Source organism: Argiope bruennichi, chromosome X2 (assembly GCF_947563725.1).
Source record: "Argiope bruennichi chromosome X2, qqArgBrue1.1, whole genome shotgun sequence".
In the NCBI taxonomy this organism is placed as follows: domain Eukaryota; kingdom Metazoa; phylum Arthropoda; class Arachnida; order Araneae; family Araneidae; genus Argiope; species Argiope bruennichi.
This window is the reverse complement of record NC_079163.1, coordinates 30,440,486-30,453,702: the sequence shown is the minus strand read 5'-3', so window position 1 is coordinate 30,453,702 and position 13,217 is coordinate 30,440,486. Positions and strand designations below refer to the sequence as shown.

Below are 13,217 nucleotides of genomic sequence, written 5' to 3'. Positions count from 1 at the left end.
GTGTTATATATAAATGCCTTTTGTTTGCGAAAGATTTTATTTTATAAAGTTATGTATACAGGATATATGCTTGTTGCAGACGCGAAAAGTAAATAACTGAACATCACTCAAGATGTTCACTCATATTTTTATTTTCCGTTATTTTAGCATTTTTTAAAGATATTATTTATCACATATTTTGGTGCTTATTAAATGAATAGATATGTGAAAGAAATTATAATTATTAGAATAATTATATATAATTATAAGAATAATTATATTTAACCCTTTAAAGGGCTATTTTTTTCTAGTCATGATATATTAAAATATTTTTAGGATTGTGATTGGCCTAAGAAAAGAGACTCATTTAGTTTATTAGATAAATTTCTTTTGATTAATTAATTAATATGGTTAATTAATAAATAAGTAACAAATCAAGACACACCATTTTGTGTGAGATAAGGGAATGAAGCCTCTAAGTTTCCGTCTGATTGAAAAATTTGTCAGAACTTACACAAAATTACATAATTCCATACAAAGATTGATGAATTTGGTGGGAAGCATACATCCCATGGCCTTAGAAAGGGTTAACATAAGAATATTATAATTATTATATATCTGTACTAATAATAAAGATGAATGTTTGCGCGTGCGCGTGTGTTGGCACTTTACAGACCAGACCGCCATCTGACCTACAGTTACAAAATTTTTCCCGTGTATGCTTCGGAGTTTGGGAATGTGCATATCGGAGCGAGTTTTTTGAAATTTTAATTAGAATTTGAATGAATTAAAAATGAAGCTGAATTTTTTGCTTTCCCATGATTGCTTTCGAAAATATTACTACACCAAAATGAATTATGCACCGTTTTAAAATATAAAAGAAATCGTCTTTTAAAAAATACAAATTTAATAATTATGAAATTTTTTTTTTTTGAATTTTGACAATTTTTTAAAGACATTTATTTTGCCTAATTTCCAACAATGGATTACATCCATTGCTCCATGGACAATGGATGACATCCAACAATGGATTACATCCCTGAAGCTCAAATCGTTTTCATTGTTTCATCAAATATCTGACAGTGTGATTTTTTCCATTATTGAAAACTAAAGAACACGATTTCTGTTTACCATCTGTGTATTTTAAAAGGTGTATAAAAAATGAAATTACAATATTGGGATCTTTATAAGTCAGATGAACTTTACATTTAAGTTTTTAATTGCGTCATGGTATCATGTGACTGACCTTCATGAGAAAGGCTCATATACGCAGTAAACAAAGCGTATGTAAGAGACAACGAAAATAATAGAATTAATATAATGAGCATGAGCTTATTTCTACAGAAATTAAAAAAATATATTACAGAAAATTAAATATAACCAATATTTCCAATGAACTAGTCGATAGCCAAAGATTAATAGTTTTAAATGAAAAGAAAGATCCTCTTTATTGTGACTAAAACTGATCGAGTCATGAATATTTGAATTTTACTATTTTATAAAAACGCAAGATTTTAGAGCTCTCTATCTGCCATCTCAAAAAAGATAGGCCAATCAGAGCCCGGAATTTTCCCAAGGCTGATTGGCCAAAAATTATGAAAATGTTGATTGTTCTAAAATTGTTATTTTCAAAACTTTATAATTTGGCCAGATTTGATTTCAAAAGATAGAAACTTTTATTTATTTAAAAGCTGAAGTGTGAAGAATATTTCGCAGAATCTTATGATTCTTTAAAACCAAAGGTTTGTATAAAAGTTTGATTTTTTAAGCATATTTATCACTGAATTGTAGGATGAATCAGAGAATTTTTTATTGAATAATTCTTTAAAATATTGCTTAAATTATGGAATTTATTCTGCATTGCAAATAAAACTTCAATGCCGAACGTTTATATTTTTGTACTCTTATTTTTCAAAAAACATGCTTGGTTTCAACAAAATTTTTTTGTACTAATCGAAGTTCAATCACTTCCATCCATTTTATTCAAAGTTGAAATTTTACGAGAGCTGACTGAAAATTGGCGAGATGCATAACACAATGAACAAAATGGCGTAAGGCTTCTATAATGGTATCCGTTATATGACTATCAAAATTTGGAGCTGAGAAATGTCTTGTTGAAGAAGCTATTAAGATACAAGTTACGAAAAATATTTAACTGAACCATTTTGAAAGCATTAATTCAGGTGAACAAAGCATTAATTCAGGTGAACAGTTTACCAAAGAAAACTATATGATAAGTATTATATATAATTACAAGAACAATTATTCCATTGGTTGCTTTTAAGAAAAAACTAGTTAAATAATTGAAAATTTATATTAAAACTTATTTGTTTAAATGTAACAAGGTTAGTTTAATTAAATTGGCAAAGAATAATCCAGCATTTATCAAGCAGTTTTATTAAATGGAATAATAAAATCAATAAAAAAGAATTACAAATCAGAATATATCTAAACGTAAATTACTAAAAGCAACATAATTATTCTTAAAAGTTTGAGAACAGATATAGATTTAAATTTTGTATTCGTTTTTAAATTTGAAATTCTTTAAAAAGGTTATAAGAACATCTTTTTAATAAGTATTTTTTTAAATGTATTCTTTTTTGTTTTTACGTATGTTTTGTAAAAATGTATTGTTTTTTGATCAGCTTCTTGCTTGCTTTAATTTAAATTTTAAGAAAAAAGCGTAATTTTATATTGACAAAAATAGTAGTGGATTAAAATGTTAATCAATGCATCGTTAAGGATTGAAATTGTTTCTTCTTCGTTTTCAGATGTTTAGGAAATAAATGTAAAATATATTCGGCATCCAAAATATTAATAATAAATGTGTTATCAAATTCTGTTTTGATGCCTGAATTTTTAAAATTCTGTTTGTGATTATGCACAATGATATAATAATTTTAGTTAAGGCAGATTTAATCAATGAAATTTAAAATTTATGTAAGAGATAATGGGAATTTAAACATAAATAAATATATCCAGGTAAACACAAATTACCTTTTTTGATATTAGAGAATATAGAGTTTATTATGCATTAACTATTAAGAGAAATAATTCCACAGAATGTGTGTAAAATTAAATAGTTAATTCCTATAAAATATTTATTGGGAAATAAAATTCTCATTTTCAGCAATTTTTTATATTCTATTGAACTCATATGAACCGACAAGTAAAAAGTATAGTACTCCAAAGAGACATAGATTATTCTAAATATTTGAAAATCGAGACTGATAGTAAAATATTAAGGCAAAAGAGTCAAAAAGTCTTTTTCTTTTACCTTGCTTTCATATTTTTTGCCAACTACGAAGTTTTTATATATATATATATATATATATTCTTACATTACAACGCAGTGGTATATTTGTTTCAAGGATTACATGATCAGTAGCATTTAAACCTCACCTGACCGCGATTTAAAATTACGAGGTCTGTCCCAAAATAGCCCTAGAGTTGCTTTAAAACGAGAGGTTAATATAACTATACTAAACAGTAGCATTTAAATGCCAAACATAAAGTTATTAACATATTGAAATTTGTGAACGCGCCTCTAAATGCATCAATTTATGAGCAATATTGAAAATTTAATGTAACTCAAAACTACTCGTAGGAATGAGCTGAAATTTTACACGCCCTCATAAAATGGTCTTGTCCTTCGATTTAAGTCCAAATATAAGTGGGGTGCCTTTTAAAATTTTTAAAAACTTACCTTCTAATTTTGATTATATTAAAAATTACATTTTAATAATAAATATGTGCACAAAATGTGTAAAATACCTTATATTTTCATAACAAAAAGAGTTTAGGTCAATTATTATTATTATTTGTTAAGATATGAATAAAAGTTCAACATTTTATTTTAAGATTAGAAAGACAAAATTTTGTTTGTTCCTAATTTTTGAACGAACAGACCTAAACTAATGAAACGGTTTCCATGGATAACTTGATATAGTTTAAAAATTTATGAGAAACTTGGGTGTTACTATTGGAAATTTTGAAGTTTGTTCTTATTTCAATATATAGTCGCTCTTTTATGAAATCCTGAACTCTAAAATCTTTAAGAGTACGCTAAATCCTTTTAAACGATTCATATTTCTATGACGAACGACGTGAGAATAAGGATGTGTGGTTTCTTTTTCTCTTTCTCATATACGAAGTATGTAGGAAATATTTTAATTGTCAAAAAATTCTAACTCCAGATTTTGACGAATCTTCATGTGTCAGACCTCTTGGAATCCGAAAAACACATTTTTGGCATTATCTCTATTTGTCTGTCTGTGAACACAATAACACAAAAACGCTTTAAACCAGACAGGCGAAATTCCTTATATGGAATAACGACTAAATTTGTGGGTTTTTATCGAATTTTGAAACGAAATCCGTTCATAGGATGTCTGTCCATCCAACTGTTTGAGTACAAGCGAATTCGATAGCTAAAAAACGCAAATAGCTGGGTAGATAAAATTTGGCATACACGTTTAACATTTAAAATATAGATACTCATCAAGTATTGAACTAAATCCTTCGAATGATTGAACGTCTGTCGGTCTGTATTTTCATACGCATGTAAATGCAATAATGCGTAAAAGCTATGACTTAAATCAATGAAATTCGATTTGTTATGATTACAATGTAGTTTTGGGACACATTTTGATGCCAATCGGCCATCAAAATGGCATTCAAAATACAAATTCTCACAACAGATTGGATTAAAATAATAGATTGACGTCAAAGATTTATATGTTGAACTATCATTCACCAATGCTTCACCAAGGAATTATATGGAGGAAGGGGAATAGGACCTTTATAGGAGAATATACGAGAAAGTTTCAAGGAGGTTTCTCCCTTTGATTTTTTCCGCACCTGTACATAAAAGGAATAAACACACTTGCGATTATCAAGTTCCAATAAATTTTTTTTTACTTTTCATGACGTTCTTCCACCGTTTCACCACATCTAGGGCACCGGAATGCAATTCTGAAATACGTGTAGAAACAGTATTTGCAAACTGCAAAAGAAATATAAATTAGTTTAGATTTTAATTAAAGATATTATTATTTATAAATAGGTAAATAGTTTTAAAATAAAATATTTTCTATAACAAGTACACTCTGTCTCAAAGTTTATAGAACCTTGTATTTTGTCTACATTTTTTGTTGTATATAATGTATTTCGATGCAATTTACTATATAGATTTGCTATGCCAATTATATTGAAAAAAAAGCAATTTTACCCCGTTTATTTATTGCCAATTTTTAAATCATAGAATAAACAGAAATAACCTTTCCCAAAAGTTCACAGACAAAAAACGCATTTTTAAGCAAATATGCTATCGGTAATTATGACACCGATTCGGTGCCTAATAAAAATGTTGCAAGAAAAATAAAACGGTCGTTTATCCTGATTTTCATGATGCCTAAAACTTCGCAGCTTTGTATTGAAGAAATGAGTAAAATTCTGAATCTGAAATTACTCGGTAAGACTGTAAAAGTAATGTCAAATTTTTAAATCTTTCCAAAAGTGTGATTTCTCTTGTATTAACTTGTAAGGCATTATATGTGCCAAAATTTCGTTTAAGAAGACCACGTGTGAAAGATATTTGCAGTGATAGATGGATACAAAGAATGGTTTCAAATCAGAAATCGTAGGTTCATGAAATTATTAGGACTTCCAGATTGCAAATGTCCACTGCTCATGGATGAATTATAGAATTTGGTTTTATGATCCACGCACAAATGAATCATAGGTTACTACTCTCAAAGTTTCCATTAGTAAGAGATTACAATGGGCTCGTAATCATATCTACAGGGTGTTTCGCAAGGTGTGCAGCGTCTAATATTTACAGATTCGGATAGAACATGTCAAGGCGAATATTTTGATGTATAAGATATGGGGTCCCCGAATATAGCGTCATAAGTCTAATTACAAGAAGAACGTTAGTTACGAACTCGATAGTTTGTATTCCAAATTACGATGCATAAGACGACTGCACATCATGGAAGCTCCCCTAGGTGACTATGGAAATTTGAGGCAAACAATGAGAGGAAATGCGCGTTTGCAAGTAAATATCATATTCTTATGCGACTCTGTTCCCTTACAAAATTCAAATCAATTATCATTGACCGATTTGGATGGCTTAAGGAGGTTTATTTTGCAGGCACGATGATTAATAAGGTTCAATGAGTCGAAATTTATTTTTGGTTCAGTGACGAGGAGCATTTCCACCTCTAAGGATATGTTAACAAACAGATCTGTAAGTTCTGAGCCACTGAAAATCTTCATCATGCGATAGTCCGGCCACTAAACTCACTTAGGCTTACAGTTTGATGTGCGTTATCTGCCAAAGAAGTCATTCGTCCAGTTTTTTTCATCGAAACTGTCATCAGTGAAGCTTATTTTGACTTGTTGAATGAAGGTGTCATCCCATTCTTGCATGGCACAAACAAGATAAGCGATTATTGGTTTATGTAAAATGGTGCAAAACTACACCGGACTCAGCGAAACTGCGATTCCTTAGCTAAACATTTTCAAGGTAGACTAATTGGGTTGGATTACATTACTAGAACAGGCAATGATATAGAGTGACCACCTTACTCACCGGATATTAGCCCTTGGAACTTTTTTTTCTATGGGGACGTCTGAAAGACACAGTGTATCTCACACAGTCCTCAACAATGGATAACTTGAGAGCAGCAATTAAAACCGAGGGCAAGGAAATTAGAACAGATTTTTTGCAGAAAGCAGTTGCTAACTTCCACTCCAGACTTCACCATGTCATTTGTTCGAACGGCTGGCATTTCAAAAATCTGGTGCATTGACAGTTCTCAATAAACATTGATTTTCACTGTTTTTTTTTCTTTCTCATTTCTTGTAATTTTCATGACACAAGCTTCACACCTTAACTAGACTATGACACTATATTCGGGGATCCCACATGTTGCACATCAAAATACTCGTCATGACGTGTTCTATCCGAATCTGTAAAAAATAAATGCTGCATACCTTGTAGGACACCTTGTAGTATGATGATAAATGGATGGTTGTCTTTTTCATTGATAAATGGAACCTCAATGGACCTGACAGAAATATAAAATATTGGCCTGATTTAAGAAAAGACCCCAGGAGCTTTTTCAGTAGGCAAAGTGGTGAAGGATCAATGATGGTGTAGGCGACTTTCGGTTTCGACGGTCAAGTAGGTTTAGTCTTTTTAGATGGCCCACAGAATTCTACTAATTACATAGAAACATATTAGAAAATCATCTTATGCTATTTGCAGAAAGCGCAGGAGAAGGAAATTGGGAATATTGGCATGATAATGCCCACATCCATAGCTCCAATGCTACGAAAAATTATTTGAACTCAAAAAATGTTATTGCTTTTGAATAGCCACCGACGAGTCCTGATTTAAAGTTGAGAATATGTGGGACATTATGCTCTAGAATGTATCTGAGAATGGAGGGCAATTTTATTCAGCCTTGATGAAGTTATTGAAAGTGCATGGTACAACTTGGGACCAGATATATTAAAAACCTTAATTATGTAGTAGAAAAAACGTGTATGTGATATCATATTGAAAAACGGAAAGATTTTAAATTATTAAGAACATTGTATCGAGCATGTTTGGCTAAAATATCATATTCTATAAACTTTTGCGTAAAATGATGTTTCCATTTCGTTATATAATTGAAATAAAAATTACTATTTTTTCTAAATATTTCGTTGAATGCAAGTCGCATATAGTTTGAATAAACATATTTGTGATTGGTGTTTGTACATTTTGCTGTTTTGCTAAAACGTATATTTTACTAAAGTCTATAAATTTTTGGGACAGAATGTATCTATATATAACAATAATTGCTAAAATCAAACCTCATTATTTGATTATATTTCTTTTATTTAACAAATATTAACATAGAGCTAGTTTCTGGTAGCATCATATAAATAAAAAAATAACTGCACCCGAAACAAAAGTATCATATAGAGAAGAAATATCACCTTAAACATAAATTAAAAGGATATTATAAACTTTCATTTATCTTAAGAATTTTCAAAGAAGGGGTATGTATAGAAGAATTGATCAGAATGACCTGATATTTGATTTGAAAACCCGTAAATAAATAGAATTTTGTAAGATGGAGAAAAAGAATTACTTAAAAAATTTACCGACCACAGTGTGGCGATTATTATAAAAAAAATGAGGAAACTAATGAGGGAATATATTTTTCAAAGAGGGAAATAATTTCTCAGGGAAAATTATTATCTCATAAACACAAGTTTTTATGGATTATTATCAAGTGAAGAAAAATAGTCTGCCATGAGAAAATGACAATATGTGAAAAACAATAGCTCATGCAAACAGTGACAATATTATTGATATTATTACAAAAAGAGTGTCACGAAGCAATATATTTTCAATTGTCACAATAAATGTTCAGAATGCTGCTTACGGGTTCAGAAGCAATTTTTTTCCATGTAAAATCTCATTGCAGCAAGTATATTGAGGCTGAATATTCAAGCAATTCTGACCCCAATTTTTAAGTGTTTCCAATATTTCAAAATGGAAATTTTGAAGAGAATCGCTGTTATAATTTTAGCATTTTCTTCATTATGTTGTTTAAGGAAAAAGGGTTGAATGTATTTTTTTCTATACAAATTATATTAAATCGAAATTAATTTAAATCTCACTAGTTAAAAATAAACTTTTAAATTAGATTTAACGATCAGAATTATTGAAACAATTCAAATTTGTTTTTAAAAAGTACTAAAACTACAGGATATAAAAAATTACTACTACACATACCAAGAGAATTTCTAGTGAAGATCATTATAATAGTTTTTCTCTTTAATTGTATTAACTTTTATTAAATATTAATGAATAGAAAGAAAATGATTCGAAGTGTTGAGAAAGTAAAGTAAAAAGATAATAGCTTAAACATTCTCTCGAAGTATTACAGAATTTTTTCACAATAGAAAACATAGGGAATAAGGTATTACAAATTTTTATTTCAAATAGTGTCAAACTATCACAAAAAGAAAAAAATCCGGTAGACATTGATATGCTGATGGACAGTACGCCCTCAGGCGTCAAGCTCATGAAAATGCTACGACAGAACGCCTTACGACGTAAACGGCTTAATCCGTTCTATCATATCACATAATTTTATAATTATGCGTTATGACACTACGTCTATAGGCAATGTATGAAATATAGCAGTGTCTCAGCAGGCACTGCCACCAAGTTTGTACTGTCCCTCAACGTGTTAAAGTTGATTAAAAAACTAGATACCATAGATAATTAAAAGAGAGATTATACATTTAGCTTTAGAGTATTTTAGGAATAAAGTATATTAAACTTACCGGTGTGTCCACACGCGTACAGATAGTCAGATGAATCCATTTGGTTTTGGCACATACTGCACATGGGTGGCTCACCTCCTGTTGCCATCTGAAATTGACAAATTAATCATCAAACAAATCAATAAACAAAAATCCGTCTGTTAAAGAGTTCATAGTTAACAATATAGTTTTAATGAAATATTTTTCCTAGTTTTTTTTTTTTTTTCAAATAGAGAAATAATTTATAAAATTATATACAATACATTTAACACAATTTATCAAATACAGAAATAAAATACCAAAATTTATATAAAGAAAAAAATCTGAATTTTTTCAATATTCTGTATTTTTAATGTTTACAGAGAGTTGGAACCAAATTATATGAATAAAAAAAAGGGGGGGGGGATACCCTTAAAATTATGTACTGTAATCAGTCAATAGTAGGGATTGCAATACCGGACCAAAATTTCAATACCGGTATTCGGTATTTTTTAAATCTTAATACCGGGATACCGGTTTTAATACCGGTATTAGAAATTTTGGAAAAAGAAAGAAAACACAGGTGTTTCTTTGTTTTATTTGCTAGTTTTGTTAGAGAGTGCAAATATCACAAAAAATAATTTGTAACTTATAAATTATAACAGTATATAATCACAAAAAAGTAAAGAAACATCTTATTTATTTAAATCACAAAAAAGTGTAAATATCACTATTCAGTTTGTGGTACTATTACAAATTTTTGAAATGTGATCTAAAAAAAACATAATGCGTTTATTGTACTGTCATTAAGCCTGAAAAGTAATTTTGTGTAAAAATTACCAGCTGTCGAAAACGCTCTTTCGGCATCTACGCTAGTTGGTGGTACTGTTAGCTATGCGCGATATACTTTTTCCAAGTATTTACCTCTAAATCCCTCATCTTCAAATAAATCGATTTCTCGTCGGATGGTTTTGGATATAGCTGATTTCTGTATTGTATTTTGGTTCGTTGAAATTTTTTTTATTTATCGCTAATTCTAATTTTTGTTCAAGAGACAATTCCTTTTCACTATCGACATTAGCGTCATCATAATCTTCGATAATTGAACCAAATTCTGAATGTGGATAGGTTTGTGGGGAAAAAATATTTAAGAAACTTTACTCTAACTTAATCAGATTTGAATTGGTTATTTTCTTTCCTTCTTTTCATTTTCATTTTTAAAATCATTAGAATTATGTAAATACCATAAGACATTTTCTATTTCGGTATGCCTTTATTCTGTGCGATTTTTCAATGTAATATATAATTCTTCAGATACTAATGTGTGCTGTTCTTTCAGTGACTGCAACATGAAATTTATTGTTGCATTATCTGTTAATAAATTAGAATCTCTCCGACATAATGCCTCAATAGTCAGTTTTATTGGAAGTAGAGATGATATAGTTCTGGATATTAAGTGGAATTCATTATCTGAAAAATTAATTTACAGGTTTAAGTCGCTTATTGGTTGGATTCGATTTCTCAGTTTCAAAAATCGTTCCATCATTAGGAGTAAACTTTTCCAACGTGTTTTCAAATCTAATATTAACATATATTCTGTTTTATTTTCAGTTAGTATATATTTTAGTAATATATCCTTTTTATAGGGGAACGTTTAAACATTTTAACAATTTTTCGAACTTCATAAATTATAGGAAGCAATTCTTGATAGTTTAATATTTCATCTTCATTAGCAGTATCTTCTTCAAAAATTACATTGTCATTATCTTCATTGTCAATATCACTCTCACACTTACTCTTTTCAAAGTTGGAATCCGAAGTTTCTATATCCACAGTATTTGGATTCTTCTGTTCTTTATTTTTTTGGTATAATACATCTATTACTCCTAATTGAATTCCATGTGCATAGCACAACTGCTGATTTGTACCAATCAACTTTCCAACTTTTTTCATAATTGTTGCTCCATCAGTCGTTATGGATACAATATTTTCTTTCAGGGATAATCCATGTTTCGCTAATTTAGGTTTAAGCAATTAATTAAGCCATTAATTAGCCAATTAATTTCGCTCGCTAGGGAAACATAAAAACAAAAACGTATACTATATTGCTATGTTCACGATACCTGAACATATAGTGGAGACAATTTTGAAAATTTCTAGTAAATACCGAAAAACCGTTATTTAAACTTGTGAATACCGGTATTACGAAATTGTACAAATGGCTCAAAATACCGGTATTCGGTATCCCGGTATACCGGTATTGCAATCCCTAGTCAATAGTATTATGTCAAGAAAGGCAGCTCATACAAAAAAAAAAAAAAAAATCCTCTAAATCTGCCTGGATACCAAACAGTAACCAACTATACATGATATATAGTTACCCTGAGCATATTTTGAATTAAATTTCAAAACTGAATTCATTCCAAAAAATAAAATACAGCGAACGATTCCAATATACGAGGGCCATTATTTTTTCAAGCTCCAATGAACCTTAAAAAAGACAACAGTAAGATACAAAACGAATTTATTACTAAAAGTCATACCCAAACATGATTACTTTCTCCCATAATCGCTGAGAAGATTCAGGCATTTGTCATATAGGTGGGTCAGATTTCCGATTCCTATTGATATGAGTTGGATTTTCACACTCTTTTTGAAGTTTCTCATTAGGCTGGACGTTCTTTGAATCTTCTTTTAATCAGTAGGAATGTCTAATAATTTTTTAATACGCAGCACGAATGTTTTAACATTCAACTTTTAAAGTCAAAGTTTGGTTTGCTGATCGGCCAGCTCGCTGTTTGGAATTGTAGTATCCTCTTTTTTTTTTTTTTTTTGAACGATTCAAACATCTTGCACCCCTCCACTCCTTCATTGAGAAAGTGATTTAGAGCCAAGTGATTTTCACCTCTTCCCTCAATTGAAAAACTGACTAGGATGCCGAAACAATAACTCCAAATTAACGAGGAGCTTTAAAGGAACTTTAAGGCCCATCTCATATTACTGGCTGCAACATTTTTTTAAGAGGATACCGAAAACTTCATCATCTGACATAACACATTTCGAATCTTTATGGCAATTATATCGAAAAATAATCATGCTTTGCATGATTGGATAACTTTTGGTAATACATTAATTTTTTTTCTTTACACTTGTCATTTTTTTTATGGTTCAAAGAAGCTTGAAGAAAAGTCCTTGTATATAAATTTAAAAAGACATTCAATAAAAAACAAAAATTCAATTTAACTAATAAGTAGTTTATATTAAACCCATTAAATTTTGATTTGATTTAGCATTTTCAGTGCCATTATTTATTATACTTTTTCAGTACGATTTACAAAGCTTGATCAACTTGAATACAAGAAATTACTTTTAATTAAAATGAAGTTTCAATATATCATCACACATTTCAGAAAAAAAGTTATACAAAGCAACAGAAGTTTAATACGATAAAAATACAAAAATCAGAACTGAAGTGGAGAAGCGCAAATCTTTGAAGTCTTTCTTTTTGATATCAACAAATGAAGAAAAAAGAATAAATTATATCGCATTAAAAGCAAGTATGTTATTAAGTTTATATTATTTATTGTAATACGAATCTGGCATATGCAAATAAAGCTAAATGAGTGAATTAAAGTGTGATGATTAAAATATAATGGGGTTTCATCACAATTATTGTTTTTAATTGAAATTTAAAAAAATTATGTAAAAATATACTGAAAAACTACTGGGCACCGTCCAGTAAATGAAGAAAATAATCATTAAAAAGATAATTCATATCATATTGGACTTTTATTAAACTTTATGATATCTAGCACATTATTTGGCATAGATTTTTCCAATTTTTTAACGGAAAGCTATATAGATGAATTCTACAGGATTTAAAATGGAAGGGAATATGTTCTGCGCATCTCTTAGTAGCAACAGAA

The 13,217-nt window shown here is 29.5% G+C and overlaps 1 protein-coding gene across 2 annotated transcripts in view; it reads right to left on the bottom strand.

The window, feature by feature from the left end:
• The window catches only part of LOC129960800 (polycomb group RING finger protein 5-A-like), a 157,682-nt gene that overhangs the window by 23,354 nt on the left and 121,111 nt on the right, over positions 1-13,217 (bottom strand). For both annotated transcript variants that reach the window (XM_056074452.1, XM_056074453.1), the window contains 2 exons: positions 9,334-9,421; positions 4,900-4,984 (listed from right to left, as the gene is read on the bottom strand). In XM_056074452.1, the coding sequence (XP_055930427.1) occupies positions 4,900-4,984; positions 9,334-9,421 (173 nt within the window). The remainder of the gene's footprint in view (positions 1-4,899; positions 4,985-9,333; positions 9,422-13,217) is intronic.